Source organism: Eumetopias jubatus, unplaced genomic scaffold, assembly GCF_037043125.1.
Source record: "Eumetopias jubatus isolate StellerSeaLion01/CBP00866 unplaced genomic scaffold, mEumJub1_p1.0 scaffold_3, whole genome shotgun sequence".
Classification (NCBI taxonomy): Eukaryota; Metazoa; Chordata; class Mammalia; order Carnivora; family Otariidae; genus Eumetopias; species Eumetopias jubatus.
This window is the reverse complement of record NW_028274809.1, coordinates 141,282,675-141,305,469: the sequence shown is the minus strand read 5'-3', so window position 1 is coordinate 141,305,469 and position 22,795 is coordinate 141,282,675. Positions and strand designations below refer to the sequence as shown.

General features: G+C 41.0%; 1 protein-coding gene across 7 annotated transcripts in view; it reads right to left on the bottom strand.

Moving 5' to 3' along the window:
• Nucleotides 1-22,795, bottom strand: part of LOC148164759 (uncharacterized) — a 110,687-nt gene that overhangs the window by 19,712 nt on the left and 68,180 nt on the right. For 6 of the 7 annotated variants that reach the window (XR_015767905.1, XR_015767908.1, XR_015767910.1 and 3 more), the window contains 2 exons: nt 18,925-19,046; nt 1,994-3,070 (listed from right to left, as the gene is read on the bottom strand). Coding sequence is in view for 1 of the 7 variants with exons in the window: in XM_088021848.1 (XP_087877974.1) it covers nt 19,028-19,046 (19 nt within the window). In the remaining 6 variants the exon portion in view is untranslated. Of the gene's footprint in view, nt 1-1,993; nt 3,071-18,924; nt 19,047-22,795 lie in introns of those variants that run through there. The other variant, XR_015767906.1, reaches the window with a different exon arrangement.

Below are 22,795 nucleotides of genomic sequence, written 5' to 3'. Positions count from 1 at the left end.
GACTGTGGAAGCCACCCACTGCAGATTTTGAAAATACACAAACCAACACCAAGTTAACACTAAGCATGCAGGGTTTCCAGAGGCATATCATCTCAGCAGAAACTGGCCTGTGCATTTCCATGTCCTCCTTCCTCTCCTCTTTCCCATTAAGCAATAGCATTTAACTTGGCCCCAAATCTTCTGGTTCTTGCCTGACTCAATCCCTTTGTGTCATCTTGAAACTTGGACTTACCAACTTGCCACAGCTGGGTTCATTCTACACGGCTATAGATGACCTTAACCCAGGCAAGAGAATTCATGCACACGTCTTCCCCTGGCAACTGAAGATACACTCTCAGCAGAACAAGAAATAGCCCTTAAAGAACTGGTCTCAACTCTAACCTTGCCATGGCCTCATTGGTTTTAAGCAAGCACATAAGACTAGACAAATATGAGAAAGAAAAAGGGGGGATAATGAGTCAAAACCACATATACTGGTATAGTGTGATATTAGTTATATTTAATAGTTATTTTCATCACTAGTGATTTTGTGTGTGTGGAAAGTTAGTCATCAGTGCTCATAAAAATTCAAAATTTTTTTCATCTTTATTCTAAATGTTCAGCCCCCTTCCTTCATTTAAATCAGCCAATGACTTTGTCATGCCCATAAAAGGAGTTGCCTGAGATGGAATTATAGACTTACTTGACAAAGGATGTGCTGACATCGATCTGGAAGGAAGATGCTATACCGTTACAAGAAAAAAATATACCCCATTGATGATGATGTTTATCTTTTCTCTGCAATCATTCATAAAGAATAAAGTTTCTTGACCTCTGCAGGTCCTGGTCCTGACTCATGTACTCTATGTAGCTTGTCAGTTCTAAGTTAAGAATCATTAGGTAGGCTTAAAAAGAGAAAAAAATAATAGAACTACAGTGAGCTACAGGGTATTCCTCTTGAGGGACTGAAGTTCGTGGCAGATTTCACTTGGCCTATACTAGTTCTTCCATTGCTTCCATAATGGCCCTTTTATTCCTATGAACCTCTTGCATGTACTTTTTTAAATTGAAGTATAGTTGACACACAACGTTACATTAGTTTCAGGTGTACAACATAGTGATTCGACGGCTCTAACATTATGCTAGGCATGCACTTTTACCTTAGACTTTTTTTTTGATGGGCATGGATATTTGCTGTGTAAGCCTTAGCTAGTGATGCAGAATATTAAGGAGGCCACTTATAATTCTGAGCTGCATCCCTGCATCAAAAATCTCAGAAGCACCTTATTTCCAATAGAGGCTTCTAAGAGCTAATTGGCAAGTGAATGTCAGAGGCCCACAAAAAGGACAAATCTAAGTTAGTGTAGAAGGTCCCACTTGTTAGCTCTCCCATCAAAAAGGTAATGCCCTCCCTCTTGAGCCCCAAACCCAAAGCCTAGGAGGAATATGACTATTTATGGTGTTAGAAGAAAGGCGCTCACCTGAGAGGACCCTGAGAAAGACAAAGGGGAACAGAGGACAATCTGTAAGGCCAGTTTTGCTTATCTATTCACTAGTTGATGAGTATTTGGGGATTGTTTCTAGCTTTGGACTATTACAAGTAAAATGCTATAAATATTTTAACGTAAGCCTTTGTGTACACAGAAGTTTTTATTTCTCTTGGATAGCTATCTAGGAGTATAATTACTGGGTCACATGGTAGATTTAGGTTTAACTCTATAAGGTAGTGTCATGGTGTTTTCCTAAGTGACCACCCCATTTTGCATTCCCACCAGCAATGTATACAAAGTTCAAGTTGTTCTACATCCTTGCAGTGTCAGACATTTTAATTTTTGTATTCTAGTGGCTGTGGCTGCTGGCTGAAGACATTATCACTATTAAATACAGTCACCTTCTTACTGGGAACCATGGCAAATTTCAGGGAAGGAGTTTATGATAGACAAGGAGGTGGTGATGGCAATAATCTTGGACATTTAATAGAAGAAATTTCAAAGTTTAGCAGTTTTAACACTGATAAAGCAACTCTCCAGCTTTTTTCCCCCCCTCTTAAGGAAGCAAAGGGTTGGAGGAGGTAAAAAAGAAGAAAAAGAAGCAACCCCATAGGAAGAACCATCCCTGGCCCAAACTGTCTAAAATACACAAAACTGGGTTCAGTGTGTCCTCAGTACCTTCTCACTTTTCCTTGTTTATGTTGTTCTTTGGGTTCAACAACCAACACTCCACCACCACCACCACCAGGATCTTTCCGCACTATGTTAGTTGTTTATTGCTGCATAAAACATTACTCTAAGACACAGTGACTTAAAACAACAGTATTGACAATCTCACAGTTTCTGTGGTCAGGAATCTGGGCAAGGCTTAGCCGGAGCTTCGGGTTCAGAGTCTCCCGCAGATTACAATCAAGGTGTCCACGGAGGCTGTGGTCTTCTATGAAGGTTCAACCAGGGAAGGACCCACTGGCTGTTGTCTGGAGGTCACCCTCAGTTCCCTGCCACATAGGTCTCCCAATAAGGCAGAAATGCCAATAAGCCTCAACAGTCACAAATGGCAACTTGTTTCATCAGAGTTAAAAAACAAAAGATGGGCGGTGGGGGGTATAAGGTAGAAGTCACAGTCTCTTATAACCTCCTCTTAGAAGTGGCATCCCATCACCTTTGCTCTATTCTACTCATTAGACACAAGTTATTAGGTTCAGTCCACACACGAGTCGCAGATTACACAAGGGCGTGAATCCCTGAAGGTAGGATCATTGGCAGCCGTTTCAGAGGCTATCTGCCAAAGCCAGGACTAGGGTGAGGTGAATGAGGTGCCCAGGGTGCAAAATGGAAACACTTATTCTTACATGACGCCAAGAGTGAATCCCAGGTAATCCCCCTCAGATACCGATCCAACTTCAATCTTCACCCTGCTGCTGGCCACATGCACCCAACACACATACATATGCAGGCTTCGGATCACCCACTCAGGGCTCCCTGCCCAGACACCCAGTCTGAGCCTGTGTTTTCAGGCAACCAGCCCACGCTGCGTGCTTTCTTCTTGCCATGACCCTCTCTTGAAGCTGAGCTGATTCGTGTTCCAATATTCCAACATGCTGTTGAAGAAAAAATTATTTCAGATAAGCCTAAGACATTTGATAATTGATACCTAGTTCATATGTAATCTCTAGATGTAGAGCAGTATTTATCAAAATGCAATTCATATACGAGATTCACTGAATATGCTTAAGGAAAATATAAGTTCTTGGGTCCTATCCTAGGCCCAGTGGATCAGAATCAGAGACATGGTATCCCAGGTGTTCCTGACGTTTACTGAAGTATAATAGCATGTAAGAAGGGACCTCAGGAGCCAGAATGCTTTAGGCCTAATATAATAAACCGAATTTCTGTTTGGCAAATTTGGTGAAAATTTAGAGGCACAGACTACATGATAAGAGTGGCTTTGGGACGGACTTATACCCCTGAAACAAATAATACATTATATGTTAATTAACTGAATTTAAATTTAAAAAGAAAGAGTGGCTTTGGGGATAGAGAAAGTATCTCCTTAATAACCTTCAATAATGCGTATAAATGAAATGCCAATTATTCTTATTCAAACCAGGTCAAACCAATGGCATAATATAACAGAACTTGAATCTATTAAAGTGATTTCTGTTTTTTAGATTTGGTATTACTAAATATGCATTACCATTCCACCAAAATGAACACTTGACTTGGTTTTCCCTCCCATTTCCTATTTTCTGATGGCCAGAGGAACAGGGCCAAGAGTTCCTGCACCTTTTCAATTAAAATTAGTTGCTAATTGCATCAGTGCTTGTAGAGGAAACCATTATATTGGCCTCATTGACTCTGCTTTACCCCTTAAATTACAGTCCTGTTGCCTGAAATGTAATCAGTCCCTGTGTTCGAAATCAATCCCTTGTCTGCCTCCAGAGAATTGTTCATTCTTCTCCACATTAGGGCTATCATACCATGCCAGTTACACAATGGGTTCAGTCAGGTCGGAAGTAGAGGAAATCCCTGTAGCTATTGGAAATCACAGCTTAGGAACAGGGTCAGAGGCAATTACCCGATTGTAACTAAGCCAAACACTCAGCTGTATGGTGTGAGTTCCCAGCATCCTCCTGGCCCATGGGGTGTGGCTCCCTGAGGGGGAATGAGTAGCTGTTTATGAACAGAGGGTTCTAGTGAAATACACTTTCTACTTTAATATAATGAGCCCAGAAGGATGATCAAGATGGTTTGACAAAAGAAAGTCAATGACATTGCAGAAGCCCAGCCTTGTAGAAGGAAAAAAAAAATACACACACCACTGTAAATATATTACCTATTTAAATTCAATAAACTATTCCAGTATGCATTGCATTGTGTATTTACGTAAATAAGGAAAGATCAGAAGGCAAAGTCCCATAAGTCCAGGGGTCTGTTTGAAGCACAAAACTGGAAAGGAAGGGGTTGTGGATAGAGGGCAGGGCAGCTGCTGAGGGGTCAGATGGTATGTTTAAGGCTGGGAATAGGTGTAAAATTGTGGCTCTATTTCCTAACTGAAGGGCCAGCTTTTTGCTGAGAGGTATGTCAAATGGATTGTGACCGGGATGATAGAAATGTTAGTCAAGAAACACATGAAATCAGACAAAGAGTTAATTAAGATCAAAAAAGTTTATGTATAATCTATGTGAGTTAAACGAACTTTAATTGGGAAGAGAAAGTCAGGTGTTAAGCTATCAGATTGTTTCCTACAAAAACAGGAGAAGGGTATACACACAAAAAAGGAAGTTATTTTAGATTTTAGCATAATTCTTAAGATAATCTACATAACTGAAACAAGAATTTTTTTGAACTTTACATATTATTTCAAAATTATAATTTTATGTTTACGTATCTCACGGTGAGAGGGCTATATTAAGTCATCTTTCTTATGCTGTTTAGTCATTTGTATGTTCACATATTTACAGAACCTGAGAGCTAGTGGAAATAATATTTATTAACCATAATGTTTACAAGCAATTAAGTTTGGCAGCAGTGCAGAGAACATATATACATTACAGTGGGAAATAACTCTAGGAAGAAATTACAGCTTGGTCATGAAGAAACTTTAATAAACTTTAATTGGCAAATGGTAAGGAATCACTGGAGTTGTTTTTAGTAGGAACTTGGCCTGAGAACTAATTTCTAATACTGAGCAGGATGAATCAGAGAAGACGAGGAAGGAATCAGGGAAACAACTCAGGATCACAAGGAGCCCCGAGGAAGCCGCACAGGGCTAATGGCCCCCGGAAGACCTGGTTTGAAGAACAGTGAAAGTGTCTGGTTTGCGACAAGTTGACTTGGATTCAGTGCATTTCACAGGCATTGGCATGGGGTTGAAAAGTCAGCCCTGGGAGTGGTGAAGAGGCAAGAGGAGGAGAGATCCCTGGGGCAGGGGAGCAGCAGGAGAGCAGAGATGGAACCCAGGGAACAGGCAGGGTGTGCAGCATGGAGCCCTAGCAACTGGTATGCTTGAAGGGGATCCTTCAGGCAGGTGGCAGGGCCAGCCCTGCACAAAGTCCAGGGAAAAGGGAAATTAGAAAAAGGAAGGGCTAATGCCTTTCTGAGGAAGATGAAGACTAAGATCTGGCCATTGGGGTTGCCAGTTAGGAACCCCTTGGTGACCTCGGCAAAGCAGTGTCATTCAGGCACAAGGGCAGAGCCTGGCCTGGAAGTCGTGGAAGGTTGGGGTGTTACAAGAGTCCAGGGAGCCACAGGATCGATCCAGTTTCAAGCAATGTCAAAAACGCTTGGTCAGCATTCATTCATGTTTCTGTATTTTTTTTTCATTCCACTCAGCCTTCCTAGAAATTCCTATTTGAATCCCATTTTCTCTGTTCATTTATGTAGAGTAGTTCCCTACCACCACAATGGAAGGCTTTTTCAAAAGCTGGTATCAGCCGAATGTGTTAATGGAGTCTCATGATGAAATTCTATCAGGCAGAGCATATTGTTATTGCAATATATTTTATTACTCCATTAGTACATCTTATAAAATATGTACTTATGAACAATTACTACCACAATTTGATATATCCAACCCATTGATATAGGAATTTGGAGCAACAGAGTCGTTTTTAGTAAAGAAATTGAGATGAGTAAAGGTGAAATTCAAGATTCTATAGCATGTGTGAAATGAAATGATCCATTTTAAAGACTGGATATAACTATGCTTAAATAGATACACTTCCATTTAGGACAAACCATTCCATTTATAACTGAAGAATACATTAAAGCTAGAGAATTAAAGTCGGATAAAAATCTCTTAACAAAATGTCAACTGTTTCATCCACAAAGAACAGCAGGGAGCTTTCTTTTAAAAAGCCTCTTCTTTTTTGACTAATGGTTTAAAACTCATGCTAATTTTCAGTAAATTTAAGGGATGATTATAATCAGCACTTTAAAAATGAGAAAATGAATGATTTAAGATGCAGACTGTATAAAAAAAATCTAGTCTCTGTAGAAATTATCAAAGTCAGCAAAGATACGGGGGAGTGTAAAAAAGACAACAGAAGTTGATGCAGGATAGAGTTACAGGAAAAATTTTATATGGAGTAAAAGATAAATCAATTAAAGCAGGAACCCTGCTGTTTATTGTGATAAATCATATTAACAGAATTCTTCTGAAGAAGATATTCAATTGAAGGAAAGAGAGGAGACGTATAAATAAATCAGGGTTTTAATTGTCTGCCCTTGCTTTTGGTTGCAGGAAGACAATGTCGCACGCTCCCGACAGTATCTGGGCCGCCACAAACAGACGCTTTGGCAGGGAAGGCCATGTGCAGCTCTGTTTATGAGCATGCCCATAGCAGGTTCTGAAGAATAAAATATTTCCAGGGAGGAGGAAAGCATGGGGAATCAGAGCTTTGTTCAGAATGCCATCCTAATTATTCTAACAGCAGAAGGATGCAGTTTCATAAAGCCGGTCAAACCAGTTTCATATTTTTTTCTTCTAGATCATTCACCAGACACTCCCTGATGGCTGGTGAGAAGGCAGTTCTGGAGAAGACACTGAAGATTTTGTATGGAATGAAATGCCGCTGCCTAGGTTGTCTTTGCTGTTTACCTTACACAGCCTTGTGACACCGACTGTCTAACCTCGGGCTGTGACCCAGCCCCAGGGGACCTTCTGCACAGATGCTGGGGAATTGTGGCTGTAGATTGCGGTGTCGGCTTCTGTGTGGGCGCTCCATAAGGTCACTGCCAGAGCCCCTCTGCCCCTGCAGGACCAGCTGCAAATGAAGAGCCCTAACATGTTAGCCACCTACAAATCCTTCTTCTGCCTCAACACAGGTTATCGCGGCTGCACTGACATGATTGTTTTCTATCAGAAGTCTGTGTCATGTGATCTTGAAAACAGAACCTGACCTTAAATATAAGTTCTACCTTTTCTCCCCATGTTTGCCTTTAGTTAAAGTATGTAGTACAACAGGTGAGAGCAGTTATGGAGTCTGATCATCTGGGTTGCATTCTAGATCTCTCATTTAACAGCTGTGTGATGGCATGTAAGGGCCTGTTCCTCTGTGCCTCAGTGTCACCATCTGTAAAATGGTGATAAGAGCTCCTACTCTGATGAGCTTGGGGAGGATTAGCACCTAATACCTGACACTGTGTGCATATTAATGTTAGCTAACTAATTACATTGGTTCTAGAAGTGTAATAATTGTGGTAAGAGAACTCATACTCATTATTTTTAGTGTTTTACCATTTACTTGGCACCTCTGTAGGTCTCACAGGGTAAGTCTGGTCAAATGAGTTTGTTGAAGATAATTTTCCAGAAAAAGTTTATAATGACTGTTAGTAGATAAGTCTCATTGTCTCCTGTTTCTAATCCTGTTATATTTTGGAAAATATATGACAAGAGGAGAGCAGTAGGGGTGACTGGAAAAATTGGGAGCGGGGGTAAGCTCCAAATTGGAAACAACCCAATTCTATCAATAACACAATAGATAAGTAATTGGAGTTTATTCAGACAGTAGAATATTACACAGCAATGACAATGAGTGAATCATAGCACATACCACCATGGGTGAATTATAAAAACGTAACATTGAGGGGCGCCTGGGTGGCTCAGTCGGTTAAGCGTCTGCCTTCAGCTCAGGTCATGATCCCGGGGTCCTGGGATTGAGCCCCCTGTCGGGCTCCCTGCTCAGTGGGGAGCCTGCTTCTCCCTCTCCCTCTGCCTGCCACTCCCCCTGCTTGTGCTCTCTCTCTCTCTCTAGCAAATAAATGTTAAAAAAAAAAACAAAAACATAACATTGAGTGAAAGAAACCAGACAAAAATATATATGTGATATGATTCCATTTATAGAATGTATAAAAAATTAGTATTTAGGGATGCGTAGTGACTACCATCACTTTGGGGGTCATGACTATTATGGATGGAAGAGCTGGTGACAGAAAGGGATATGTTGGTTATAGCGGATGCTTCTGGAATTCTGTCAGTATCTTATCATTTGGCCTGTGTGATGGTTATTTAAGTGCTCAATAACAACTTGTAATACCATATTCATTTTTTGATCAAAGACTTTAATCCAAGATGTAAGTTTAGAATTTTTTAATAAATTGAAGTAAAAATTTTATAAGGAAAGATACTGGGAAGCTAAGCTAGATGTGAGTGGAATTGTTATATTCACGTGCCCCACCCTTAGCATCATTCTCTGCACATATCCCTATAACTCCTTTGTTCCTTTTACCAACTCAATTCCCAGCATCTCCCAGTCGTAAAAGTTTGAAGGATAATTATAAATAAATGCAGACTGCCACAGCACACTCAGGATATTCTCACAGTGTACATAAGCAATCTGATTCTTAAATGTAAAGAATAAAACCTGGATAGTCAAGATGAGGAAACATACTCTTGAGAGATGCTCTTTTGGGAAGAAAATTGACAAACCTATGTCCTAATTGAGATAATCTGCTCCTCTTCTATTTCAGACTCCACCTTTACTCAGCTCACTTTTTTTTAGAGGCAGGAAACAGTCCCGGATAATAAAGGTCCAGGACAAGTCATTCCCATGTTTCAGATAATGGCTCATAGTGGCCATATTCTGTTGATCTATTTGTAACATTCTGAACAAGAAAGATTTTTTTGGCCTAAACTTAGTGACCTTGAAAATACTCGCCCTAAAATGTTGACCTCTTTCAGAGAAATCTCTTAAATGTATATAAAAGAATAGTTAATAAAATTCATGAAAATAGAAGAAATTTGTCTTTTTAAAGACAAGTCTGTAAGGCCATTGTTGATTTGATATTGTCCACTGTAGCAACCAGAATGTCATATAGGTTCCAGCTGGTTCAGATCTCTCTCTGGCACAACCCTCAGAGAGTTATTGATCTAGGGACTTTATGAAGATGACAGGTGAGTTGAGAATGACAACTTTCTTGCACAACTTTGCTTTAATGTGACCCTTTGAGAACCAGAGAAGAAAGAACCCAGTGAAATCATTTTATTTTTTATAGAGATGTTGTTGGAGAAATTGCTCACCAGATCACATGGGAAACTTAAATTTCCAAGACCAAGACCAACTGGCTTCTCCTAAATAATTGATTGTTTATCCTACAGATACCATGATTCAAGCAACGGCCTCATTCTTTGTATTGGCCACAGGGAATTTCAGTGCAAAATTTGAAGGCTACTCTTAGTGTAGGCAGATTCTGGTTTGCTTCTATATCTCATACTCATTTTTTAATTTCCCCGGACTCCTATATTTATCCATTTTAGTCTTGCAACACTGTTTTCCAGAATGTAACAAAGTGTGAGTAATTACACCCTAAAACTGAAGCATCTTAACTGATTAGGTCTGTAGTTCTAGTCCAGACTCTCTCCCAAGAAGAGACATAAACATCCATCTGCACAGTGGAGTCCGCCTGGATTTTCCCAGCCATGTCAAATGCGTATCAGAAGCATTTCTAATTCCCCAAACCTAGTCCTCTATAATCCCTACTGTTTTGATAAGTGCTACCACGAAGTTGGTTACCCAAGCCAGAATCCTGGGGGTCACACTGAATTCTTCCTTCTCCCTCCATAATTTGCTCATATTCATATCACCTTAACTCCTAAAAATCTCTTGAGTCCATTCTTTCTTTCCCTTCCCACCGACAACTAATTTCAGGCTCTCCTTGACCTTCGCCCAAACATAGGATAATCAGTCATAGTTACTGGTTTCCCCGCTCTGGTCTTGCTCCCCTTCCACCCATGGCACATCCACCCACAGGAGGGAGCTCTCTAACACTCAGATCTGCTAACGTCATTGCCCAGTGAATTTTCTTTCTCAATGGCTCCCCATTACCTACAAGATAAAACAAAATTCCTTGGAACATATAAATGGCCTTTTATAATCTAACATTCAACTCTCTGTTCCTTGAATGCTTGGGGTGCTGCAAACATGCCAAACTCTCTCATTTGCTATTTTTGTACACATACTGTACACACACACACACACACACACACACACACACACAGTGAAATTCCCTTCCCTCTTTGGTGAGCCAAGATTTTTCCCTTCTTCCTCCAGCCCCAACTCAAGCTTAGCCCTTGAGAAGCCTTCCCTGACCTCCAGGCAAACTTTGGCACTCTCCCTTGCGTTCCTACTGAATCTGACCCACACACCTATTATAGAAATTACCAGTATATGATTTCATTTCATATGTGGAATTTAAGAAACAAAACAAATGAACAACAACAACAAAAAAGAGACAAAAAACCAGACTCTTCAGGGGCGCCTGGGTGGCTCAGTCGTTAAGCGTCTGCCTTCGGCTCAGGTCATGGTCCCGGGGTCCTGGGATCGAGCCCCGGCATCGGGCTCCCTGCTCCGCTGGAGGCCTGCTTCTCCCTCTCCCACTCCCCCTGCTTGTGTTCCCTCTCTCGCTGTGTCTGTCTCTGTCGAATAAATAAAATATTTAAAAAACAAAACAAAACAAAACAGACTCTTCAGTACAGTGAACAAACTGGTAGTTGCCAGGGAAGTGAGTGGGGGGAGGGGTAAAATAAAGGGGATCACTCATCTCGATGAGCGCTGAAAAATGTATACAGAATTACTGAATCATTATATTGTATACCTGAAACTGATGAACACTGTGTGTTATCCTTCAGTTAAAAAGAAGAAAGAAAAGAAAAGAAAAGAAAAGAAGGAAGGAAGGAAGGAAAATAGGAAGGACTTGTCTCCTTAGACAATAACTTTCCTATATGTTCAGGCACTGTCTCACTTTCCTTCATATCCTGGAGCCTAGCATAGAACACACCCGGTTAAATAAATAGATTAGTGAACAGTAGATGGACTTGTTATGCTTGATAGGGTTAGATTCTAGGTTCAGAGGACTGTACTTTCAGAACAACAGACTAGAGCAGAAGTCCGCAAACTATGGCCACAGGTCAAATCTGGCCCAGAGCCTGTTTTTATGAATAACATTTTATTGGGAAACCACCACACCTATTTGCTTACACTGCTTAGGCTGCTTTCATGCTCCAACGGCAGAGTTGAATAGATTTGACCGAGACTGCATGGCCCACAAAGGCTGAAATATTTACTATCTATCCCTTTACAGAAAATGTTTGCTGACTCCTGAACTAGAGGCATATTTATAGGCCAGAGTCACGGGCCTGGGAGTGTGTCCTGCTGTAGTACAATCTCAGTCACATCCCATACACAGAGTACCCCTCCACACTTTACTATTCTCTTACTCCCCTCAAAACCCCACACACCTCACTTCTGCAATCTGAACTCAGATTAGTGCACACACTCTGCATAACCTACTCAAGCTTCCTCATTTGGGATCTTCTGATTTTCTAACTATGGTATCTAACTGCAAGTACAGGGACTAATTGTTCTCAGTTTACAAGTCCTCCCGTCTTTCCTTCAGTAACACATTCCCCCGAGTTTTGGCTGGGCACAGGACTGCCCACCTAGAGACCACACTGCCTCACCTCCTATGCAACTGAGTAGGGCCATGTGACAATGTTCTGGCAAATGGAGTGTGACCAGAGTGACGGGCATGGTTCAGAGTGTCTGCCCTTCCAGGAAAACTCAGAACTCCCACTTCCTCTTTCCCTCCTCCACTGGGTTGGAATATGAATGCAGAGGGCCAACTCTGGTCGCACAGATAAGGACAACACCGATGGGAGCAACAAGATAGAAGGAATCTGGGCCCCCTTTTCAACCTCACAGAGCACCTCTAGCCTCCCAGACTGCCTTCAACCCAGACTTTTGTGTGAGAGAAATAAAACCTTTCACCTTTTTCATACCCCTTTTATTTGGGTCACTGTTCAAGCACTCAGTCTAATATCCTATTTTCCCCAGCTTCTGTCCATGTCTCTTTTCCTTTAAATTCAGTGTAGAGGGCGCCTGGGTGGCTCAGTTGGTTAAGCGATGGCCTTTGGCTCAGGGCATGATCCTGGAGTCCCGGGATCGAGTCCCGCATCGGGCTCCCTGCTCAGCAGGGAGTCTGCTTCTCCCTCTGACACTCTTCCCTCTGGTGCTCTCTATCTCTCATTCTCTCTCTCTCAAATAAATAAAATCTTTAAAAAAAAACTACTGATGTACTATATGCTGGCTAATTGAACATAATAATAAAAAAAAATTTTTAAATTCAGTGTAGATTTTCTCTCCCAGAATTTGACCTCAGCCCATCTCTATTCACTTTCAACCAGTTTCTCTAAATTCTAAGTCTCTTCTCTGAAACCTCAACCTCCCCTAAAACCCTTATCTTTCCACTCACTTTCTCTTCTTTCCATCTTTGTTCTTTCTTCTTTTCTACAAAAGAAATATTACCATGCTCCATGGGCCCAGGGCTTCAAAAAAAAAAAAAAAAAAAAAAAACCACTGCAAACAATTTCAATATTTTCTCAATGTCTTAAGACAATTCCAAAAAAGTCTTAGTATATTCTTAATGCAAAGTTAAACTTAACAATCCTTTTCAGACCTTTCTCTCAAGGTCTAGACTTTGTGTGTGTGTGGCGGGGGGAGCTAAAGGTCTCTTCTGTCTCACTCATTTCCTCCCTCCCATGCATTTTCGCCTACCCAGAGAGCACCCCTTCTGCTAGTAGCCCTCTCCTGCAATTCCTCCAGCCCCTCTAGTGGCGATGTGAGAGAATCAGCCCATTACCTCCATTCTGCACACCAGCTAGGATGAAGAGGAAGTCTCTTAATCGTTCCGCATTGATAATCTTTTAATTTATCTCTAATCTTGCACATCTTCATTTTGATATCTATAAATTGGGGATTCTACCCACCTAATCTACTCCACAGGATTGTTCGGAAGGCTCCACGTCACATCGGATATAAAAGCATTTTTGAATGTGTTCAACTACTGTTCAAGTTTAAGTAGAAAGTCATCACTATTTTCAGGCCTGATGTTTTCTTTTGTTTTCCACGACTGCTCTAACTTCTCCCCCACCATGGGATATATGTTGGATGGGAGAGTGTTCCTCTGACCTCTGTGTCTCCCTTAATGAACATCTCACCTTTTCCTTCCTTTCAGAGCCATGCTTTCAGGAAGCACTGTTCACATTCATTAGCTCTCCTTCCTCAGTGTCATTTAATGCTCCCCGCCCATCACCACTTCACTAAATTGACTGCTTCTGCTAAGGACATCAATGGCTGGCAAACCAACCAAACACCCGTGTGTGCTTCCTCCCTTTGATCTCATCTCTCCTGGCTCTGCTTTTCCCTCTCCATTATTCTCCTCTATATCCTCTTCACGAAGGTCCCTGAAATGTTTGCCATGACCCTGGTATGTTTCTATTGATTGCAACAGTTAACTAGCTTCTGCTGTGCACCTACTATGCATCACACATTTAACATGTCCCATCCCATCTTACCATCAACCCTACGAGGTAGCTTTTGTTATCCCCATTTTACAGATGAAGAACCAGAGACTGCAGGGGGATGAGCTCTGGCCGAGATCACACAGCCCATAAAGCACAAAGCCAGAATTCAAACCCTAGTCCCTGTTCTTCACTCCAGGTTGCCCTCCTCCCGCCCCATACCGCTTTCCTTCGGACTTCCTGAGTTTAAATCTTGGCTTTGCCATTTACTTGCTGAGCTCAAATCCTGGCTTACTTAACTTCTCTAAGTATCCATTTCCTCATCAGTAAAGTGAGAATAATAATATCATAGATCTTTTAGAGTTGTTGAGAGGATTTGATTAGATATTGCTTGTAAACAACTCAGAAGAGTGGCAAGCACATAGTAAACCTCAATAAATGTTACTATTGCTTTTTATTATTACGTTCAGTGCATTCATCGGTCTCTTCTGTCTATACACCTGCTCCCTGGGCAGGCTCACCTATGCACCGGCTTCCAGTAGCGTCTACATGTGAGAAAGCCTCTTTCTCTATAGCCAGCCCAGACTCCTCTGCCAAGTACCAGCCCATATTTCCAGTCATTGGCTGCATTTCCTCCATGTGATGGCCCCTGTACACACCTCATATGTGACAAACTCATAGCGGAACTCATCATCACCCTCCCCCAAATGTACTCCTTCTCTGAAATGCCTAAGTCAGTGACTGACATGCCACATGAGTCATAAACTTGGGCTTTGTCCTTGACTCCCCTGTCTCACTCTTTCAGCACACTGCATCAGCCACTTGTCCTTCCTCCTAAACATCTATCTCTCTGGTTCACCCAGCCTGTCCTGGATGTTTTCAATGTCACTGCTGATTCTGTCTTCGTTTAAAAGTTTGATATTTTGTTCATCATGGGATTTTTGCACTAATTTTGATGTGTAAAAATATTCCATCAAAATATTATTTATCTTGATTATTGGATGTGTCCGTATCCCCTAAATTTTGTATTTGAGATAAGTGTTGGACTTGCCTTACTCCAGGTCTTCTCCCAATGCAAGTTCCGGAGTATCCTGCCAGAACATTATTGCTAAAATATCCTGGCACGCTCAGACACCTCCCGGATCTTGCAATTCCACACCACCTCCCCAACCTTCCCTCATGGATGCCATGATCTAGCAACAGGAATCCATTTTCTTTCCATTTCTGTGCTTTTAGAAATGGGGCAAGTGATCTCTTTGTCTATGCTTTAGTTTACCTAGGATGGTTAGGAACTGGTTATACTTGCAAATAGTTAAATTGTTTATGCATTCACTGATAAAACTTAAATTCAACTATATTTTATGAAAATCCTTCTAAAATTTATTATATGTCTCTGCAGTCTTCCATAAAATACGTTCATATTTTAATATGTTCTCAGTAGGGGTGCCTGGGTGGCTCAGTCCCTTACGCGTCTGACTCTTGGTGTCAGCTCAGGTCTTGATCTCAGGATTGTAAGTTCAGGCCCCACACTGGGCTCCACGCTGGGCATGGAAACCACTTAAAAAAAAAAAAAAAGTTTTCAATCGCGCAGCCTCATCATTCTAAGCATCAATGACATAGGTACTCTGCTATAATCCAGTGATGTCAACCTCAGGAGCCATTGGGATTTATGTCTGGTTTGCCCCTAAACTCCATGTTCACATACAATGCATTCCTTTTCTCATTTTGTTGCAGTCTTGCTGCTCCTGATCTCTGTTCTCTGCTGTCACAGGTTCTGTTTCTTTTGATTCATCCCTAATGACTTGGCCTCATTTCCCTTTCCCTTGTCCATGTCACTCCCACCTTAACCTTGCCCTCTGCTATTCTCTCCCCTAGGTCTGCTTTCCCGGTACTTGTTGGAACTGACACTCACGGAGCTTGATAATTATAACCTTTGCCAGCCTACGACAATGCTCTTTTCTTCTGCTTGACTAACTGACTCATCCATTTTATTATTCAGCCTTTGTATCTTTATCTCTTACCTCCTTTTCCTCCCTAGTTTGCCATTGTTCTGATGGGTTGAGAGATCCTGAATATATATATGTAACCGTGGCTGTGTAACCCATGGGATAACCTTCCAGCTACCTCTGCTATGACATTTCTCCACATAGGGGATCACGGGGCAGGAGTTAAGAAAGAATTCTAACCTCAAGTACCTGAGGGACTTGACATCCTCTGTCCTTGGTCTCTATCTCTATGTGCTCTAATCCTAAACTTTTTAGGTGGTGCAGTATTAAAGAGACATGGGAAACTAACAAGGGCAACTGAAGTATCTGAAATTCCTGATGGGAATATTGAGTCAATGGATCTTAGTCATGTTTGAACCAACTCTAAGTTCTTTTTCCTTGTTAAAATGGGAGAAAACAGGGATTTACTGAGACTGCCAGTTGGCCTCTGAAATCTAGTCTTGGGTACATCAAAGGGCTCCATTAGGTGACAGGTTCATTTTTATTAAGAGTTTACTGGTAATCACAAAATCATAAAATATCCATACAATCTAATGAACAAAATGTAGAAACGCTGGAAATCCAGAAAACTTCTGAATAACCTGTCCTCAGACAGAAACTAGTTAGAATAAGATTTTTAAATAGATCCTTTTCTCGTGACTGAGATATTTAAGAAAAATAGGCATGAAGTAGAACCTGGAAGTTTCTGTTTGCTCATTTTTCTGGTCATCATCCTTTATTTACTGATTTACAAATCAGTAAATAAGGCAGGGGCCACCCAAGAAGGTTTAGTACTTTTTGGATATCGAACACAGGTAAGTCTTTGATGTTTGTTTCCATAATAGTCTATGTTCTTGAAAAGAAGTGTGACATAATGGAAGTACCATGGGCTTAGGAGCAAGATAGATCCAGGCGTGTGTGACCTGAGGTCCACCATTTACTCCCTGGGTGGCCTTAGGCCTATCACCTTAGCAGGATGAGCCAGCAAGGGGTTACTAAAGTACAGGTCATAGAATACCTCCAAGGACTGAATAAAGGAAGAGGCACAGGACCTTGAGCTCAGTGCCTGGCATGTCATGGAAACTCAGTGAACCTAGGTTCCCTTCCCATCTGCCTCCTCTTCACTTTCACATCATCTGTGTGAGGGGCTAAAGCTAGTGTCAAGGTCTATACCCCCTCCTGGGCGGAGACTGCTCTCGAGAATGGAACTAAGGACACTTCTTTACATTGCAGAACTAATGGCAGGTGGTGTGGGAATCCAGTGTGTCTGAGAAGGCACGCATTGTTCTGAAGCAGTCATAGCACTCATTAATCTAGTCTCAGATCAGAATCTAGATCCTGAGACTTCCCCCCCTCTGGTAATTGTTTGAGGACTCCTTGGCAAACCTGCAGTTAAACCCTCTTTGAGGCAACCCCCCAGCATGGCTCTGAGCTCTGAGCATGTGCTGCCCTTACTCTTCTTCGGACATGTGCCAGCTGCCTTGAGGCCAGCCAGGCAGTGAATAACGGTCTCAGCCCTTGTCCCATGGAGGAGACAGAGGGCTCTCAGAGGCCCAGGGTGGCAGCTTCCTCAGCAAGGGCTGATTCAACAGCACTGTTCTCTCTCGGGCAGTTAGCCCAATTCTGTAAGGCAGCCTCAGAAGAGTTTTATTATCTTTCTTTGAATCTCTTCCAATACTTTGATGTCCCTGAAGTTTAAAAGCTAAAAACTGCACACAGTGCAGCATGCCACACGAAACACCTTTAGAAATTTCTAGTTCAGAAGAACTTGGGCAAAGACAAATCTCTCTGGTTGATTCCGTTTGTATTCTTCTCTTGAGATTTGTCTTGGGCAGGTGACTGTACAAGTAACTACCATCATCATCATCATGTTTTAAAGAATTATAATAGTTACAAATTAGCTTATCATTTTTGAGACATGTTTGTGGCCTAAAATAAATTGGTAAAACCAAAACAGCTTTTTAAAAAATGCAAGCATAGCCAATAGTATGAAGCCATTTTTCAATGTGTATTTTTGTTTTCGATTTATTTTTTTGAACCAGGGCACTTATTTGAATATCTGCTGAATCTGCGGGACGTACCTGACAAGCAGGCCACATGGTTCCCTCCCTTGGACTGCCGTGACAGCCTTCTACACACTGTGCTACTCAGTGGTCACAGGCAGCTAGAAAATTGCACGGGGTAGCTGAGCCTTTGAAAAGTGGACAGGTCAACCTTTTTAATTCAGTAAGTCAAGGTGATTTAGGTCCCCACTGATACAGGTTGTTCTGTAATAGGAAAAAGCTCTGGAATTTCTTATCTCAGAAGACACTTGCCATTACTTTAGGGGTGGCTATGGATATTAGTGAGATAAACCAAAGTCAGGTCACTCAAATTATGTCCCAAAATTGGGACATAAAGTATCTGCTTGAGAGTGTCAAAGACAATCTCTTGGGAATGGGGTTCATAACTACCATTGTCCTGAATTTTTTAAATGACTTTCTCAAAAATATTTCAAAATGATACCCAAACAACAAGTACACACACTGATTGAATAAGTAATGCATTTATAGATAAATTTACATAGCTTTATTTACATACATACATATATTTTCATAATGCTCCTTTATCCACCTGATGCTCAGTGGGGTTTTTCAGAGGAGAACATTTGCCAACCTTCCTCTAGTCTTCTTTTTCTCCACAAAATTCTCCTCACACCTTTGTTCCACCTATGGTTAACTTTTCAAAGCTACCAAACAAGCCATACTGTCTGTCCATCCCATACTTGGCTCAAATTGTTTCCACTACCTTGAATGCCCCACCCTGTCCCTATTCTTCACCTGGCTAACTATCCTCATCTGTTGAGAGTTCTAGTGACCCCTTCCAGGAAGCCTTCACACACACACACACACACACACACACACACACACACCTGCATACTTGACTAGTACCTCATGCTTATTTCCCTTTGGCATTTAATCCCCTGGACTGAATGATCTGGTTATTTATCCCCTCCATCTACCCATCCTTAGAGTATCAGCTCCACCAGAACAGACCTGGTATCTTTTTCATTATGTGTTCCCATGCTTTTCACAATCCCTGGAAAACACTGAGTGAGTGAATGAATGAATGAATAAATGGAATGAATGAGAGCGTGCATTCTTGCTCTGACCATGTGGTGAATACTCACCTCAAACACCAGTCTCCAATCCCACTCCCACCCTGAAGTCTGGAGTTGAAGGCCGGTGGGTAGAGGATTTGGTCTCCATGTTCCCTAGGCAGCATGGAGCAGCTCAACCATCCACATTCCAACTGGATGAGAAAAAACACCTATGTGAGTAGTTTTTCTCTTCCTAGAGATTTTTCTCACAGTTTGTGGCTCGTTTTATCAAACCTAGACAGTTGTTTTGTTTTTTTTTTTCATGTGCTGTGGCGTCTCGGTCCCTGTAACACCAACCTCTTTAATCATTAGTCTTTCTGGTAGAATTTGATAGGGGTCATATCCAATCCCTCTCCTCATCTGCTAATGGCAATTTATGGACACTTACTATGAGCAATATACATTGCAAAAGACCAGAAAACTCCCCCTCTGGTTATGATGCAGGTGACAGTCTGGAAACTAGACTGATAGTTTAATCAGTGGTATGTGATCTTTATTTGTGGTTGGCTGCCTCATCAATTTTCATTTGGGAGCTGAAATGGACTCTGAGGCAGATATGGCATTAATTACGAGGGAAATTGGTTGCAATATGCCTCGAGGTAAAATCCTTCTGATGGAAATCTGAGATTGAAAGAAAGCCAAATTACAAAAGGATGATTTACTGGAAAAGGCAAATGTATGCATTACCATCACCGCTTAGCAAAAAAAAAGGAGTTGATAAAGGAGAGAGATTGTGGAATGACTGAAAAGTGAAAAAAAAAAAAATCCCCTGGATGTAACTCACTCAAAAAAAGATTTATTCTTATGCTGAATGCATTATATTTCCCCAGATACATACAACATTTTCCAAGAGTGCGCTTCAATTAAAAGGCAACGAGCATTAATAACAGTTGGCAGGGTCCCTATTTTCTTCTAGATTGAAATATATTTTACTAAGAATTGAATAGGGAGCATCTAGGGATACCAACCTAAAATTCATTTTACTAGTTACGGTACCTGCTGTTGTATCAATTTTCTAGTTATAATATCACTTTTTTCCCTGAAGATTTCAAACACCTTCTTAGACAATACCTTCTTTATCCTATCACTGAATCTTGATGAGGTAAAATATAGAGGCGAAGTTGTAGTTGAATGACTATCCCCAACTTATTATGAGAAAACTAAGACACAGTGAGCTTAAGCTAATGCATTTTTTAAGGCAACATATTCTTTTTCATTGGCTATATAACAGAGTGAGTTATTAAGAAAAGTACTGAGAGTTAATACCGCTTCCTTCATCACACCCAGGAAATGAAGATCAGCATTATATTTCTAACAATTGGAACATGTTTACCCATACCCGGGGTTGAGCAGAAGTGAGAAGCCTTCGTTGTTACAGGCAGAGAGAAGCCCAATACATGGTTAGAGGCAGGGATGGAAACCAGGCCATCTGCACCCACATTTTCTCTCTGCTACTTGTTAGCTGGGTGACTTTAGCCTTGGCCTCGGTGCCTCAGTGTCCTTGTCTGTACAACTGGGAGAACACAACAGTGTTTTCTATTAACTTGAAAATTAAGCTGGGTTCCTTCTATAGAGGGAGGAGTTGCAGGAAATGTTTGAAGTGGACAAAGCAGAAGCTTTTGGACGCTTAGAAGGTTTAGAGTCCTAAGACGGAATATAGGGGTAGGGTTGTACACATTTCCCCTAGTGGGCGCGACCAGGTAGTGCCCTGGGAGACTGAACGATACCTGAACCCAGGGCTCTGTACCTTGGTCAGGAGACCAGGGACCAAACATCTCACAGGCAAATCTTGGACATGGTGGGTGTCCCCAAGTCTGCCTGGAGCTGAGTGCCCAGCAACACATTTGTAGCTACAGGTGTTTTCATTGTGTATTATCTTTCTTCCTACATTGCCTGGAAAATAGGTAAATAAATGTTCAGTGAATATAGCCACTGTGGACTAAGGATCTGTCATTTTCCCTGTTTTTGTGTTTCTCAAGTCTGGCATTCTTGAGAGGACAGAACAGGAATTGCAAAAATGACTGAGGATGAATTTCCCACCAACCACGTAACTGGACACTCAGAGCAGATTAAATTTGAGAACAAAAAGGGTTGTGTGCCTTATATCTCATTCTACTATTGTAGACTAAAATCAATACCTGCTTTACCAGCTATGAACTCCTTTGGCAGCAAAACCCTACTACTGGTGACTTAAAATATGGTGCTTTATTCACTCATGTAAAGAAAAATTTGAAGGTCGACCATTCAGATGGTCCCTAGGGCCATCAGAGACCAAGTTGCTTTCTTTCTGCCCTGCCACCCTTAGCATATGGCTTTTATCTATAGTTTGTTGCAAGACAGCTACTTCTCCTGTAAGCTTCTGTTGGCGTTCCAGGTAGGAAGGAAGAGGGGCAAGAAAGAAGGGGGGTATCTAAATCCGGAAAGCCAACACTTCCCAGAAACTGTCACTTTATGTATATATGTATGTATGTATTGACTAGAGATGGGCAATTTATTATTTATTATTTTTTTAGTTGAAGTATAATTGACATACAATATCCTATTTGTTTCAGGTATACATCAAAGTGATTCTATATTTTTACATATTTCAAAATGATCCCTAATGATAAGTCTAGTTACCATCTGTTACTATACAAAGTTATCACAACGTTATACTTTATATTTCATTGGCCAGTAGTACTGTGCCACATGTTCATTCATTTCATGTGATGATGAAGCTAGAATTTATAGCTGGGCACACTGCCATGCTGAACTAAATTAGTTTCTATTAGCAGAGAGTAGAATGGTGGTTACCAGGGGCTGCAGGATAGAGGAACTGGGGAGATGGTGGCCAAAGAGTACAAACTTCAGTTAGAAAATGAATGAATTCTGAGGATCACACAGACACACAGAGGATAATTATGTAATGTGATGGAGCTGTTAGCTCTCACTATGGTAGTAATCATATTGTGACCTGTAAGTTTATCAGATCAACACACTGTACACCTTAACCTTACAGTTTTATGTCAATTATATCTCAATTATAAGTTAAACAAATTAGCTTCTATTAATGAGATAGAATGGGCAGATAGAAGAAAAGCTGCTAATAGTGTCTGCCACATACATTTTTCCCAACATCTAAAATCTACCTAAGAAAATTTATATCTTGTTTAAAGCAAACCACATATATACAACATATGACAATTTGATTTAAAAATAAAGGGGGAAATTCTACTTGACTAAAGAGTTTACAAAATAGCTGTCTTAAATTGTTTTTAAAGTCATTTGATTTATATATTTTTAAGAATGTAAAAAAAAAAAGTTTTTGAATTCAAGGAGTTAGAGATAATTTAAGCTCCCCTTTTTCATTATACAGTTGAGAAGCAGACCTATAGAAATGTCATGCAATTCTCCCATATTTCTACAGCTAGGTAGTGGGAGAGAAGAAATGAAAAGTCTGCAATAACAGATGCCAAATTTTTAAGATTATCTTTACATTTCAGACTTGGAGTCTTTAAATGGCTAGTTAAATATATACTAAATGTGTTTGTTTGTAATACATTTTACAAATGTCCTTACAGGACTATTACAAAAGTAAGTATATAAATGAAGAATTATTTATCACAGCACATGGACATAATTTGCATTTAGAAAATGTACCAGAATCAAAACCTCAATGAGATACCACCTCACACCAGTCAGAATGGCTAAAATTAACAAGTCAGGAAACGACAGATGTTGGCGGGGATGCGGAGAAAGGGGAACCCTCCTACACCATTGGTGGGAGTGCAAGCTGGTGCAACCACTCTGGAAAACCGTATGGAGGTTCCTCAAACAGTTGAAAATGGAGCTACCATATGATCCAGCAATTGCACTACTGGGTATTTACCCCAAAGATACAAATGTAGGGATCTGAAGGGGT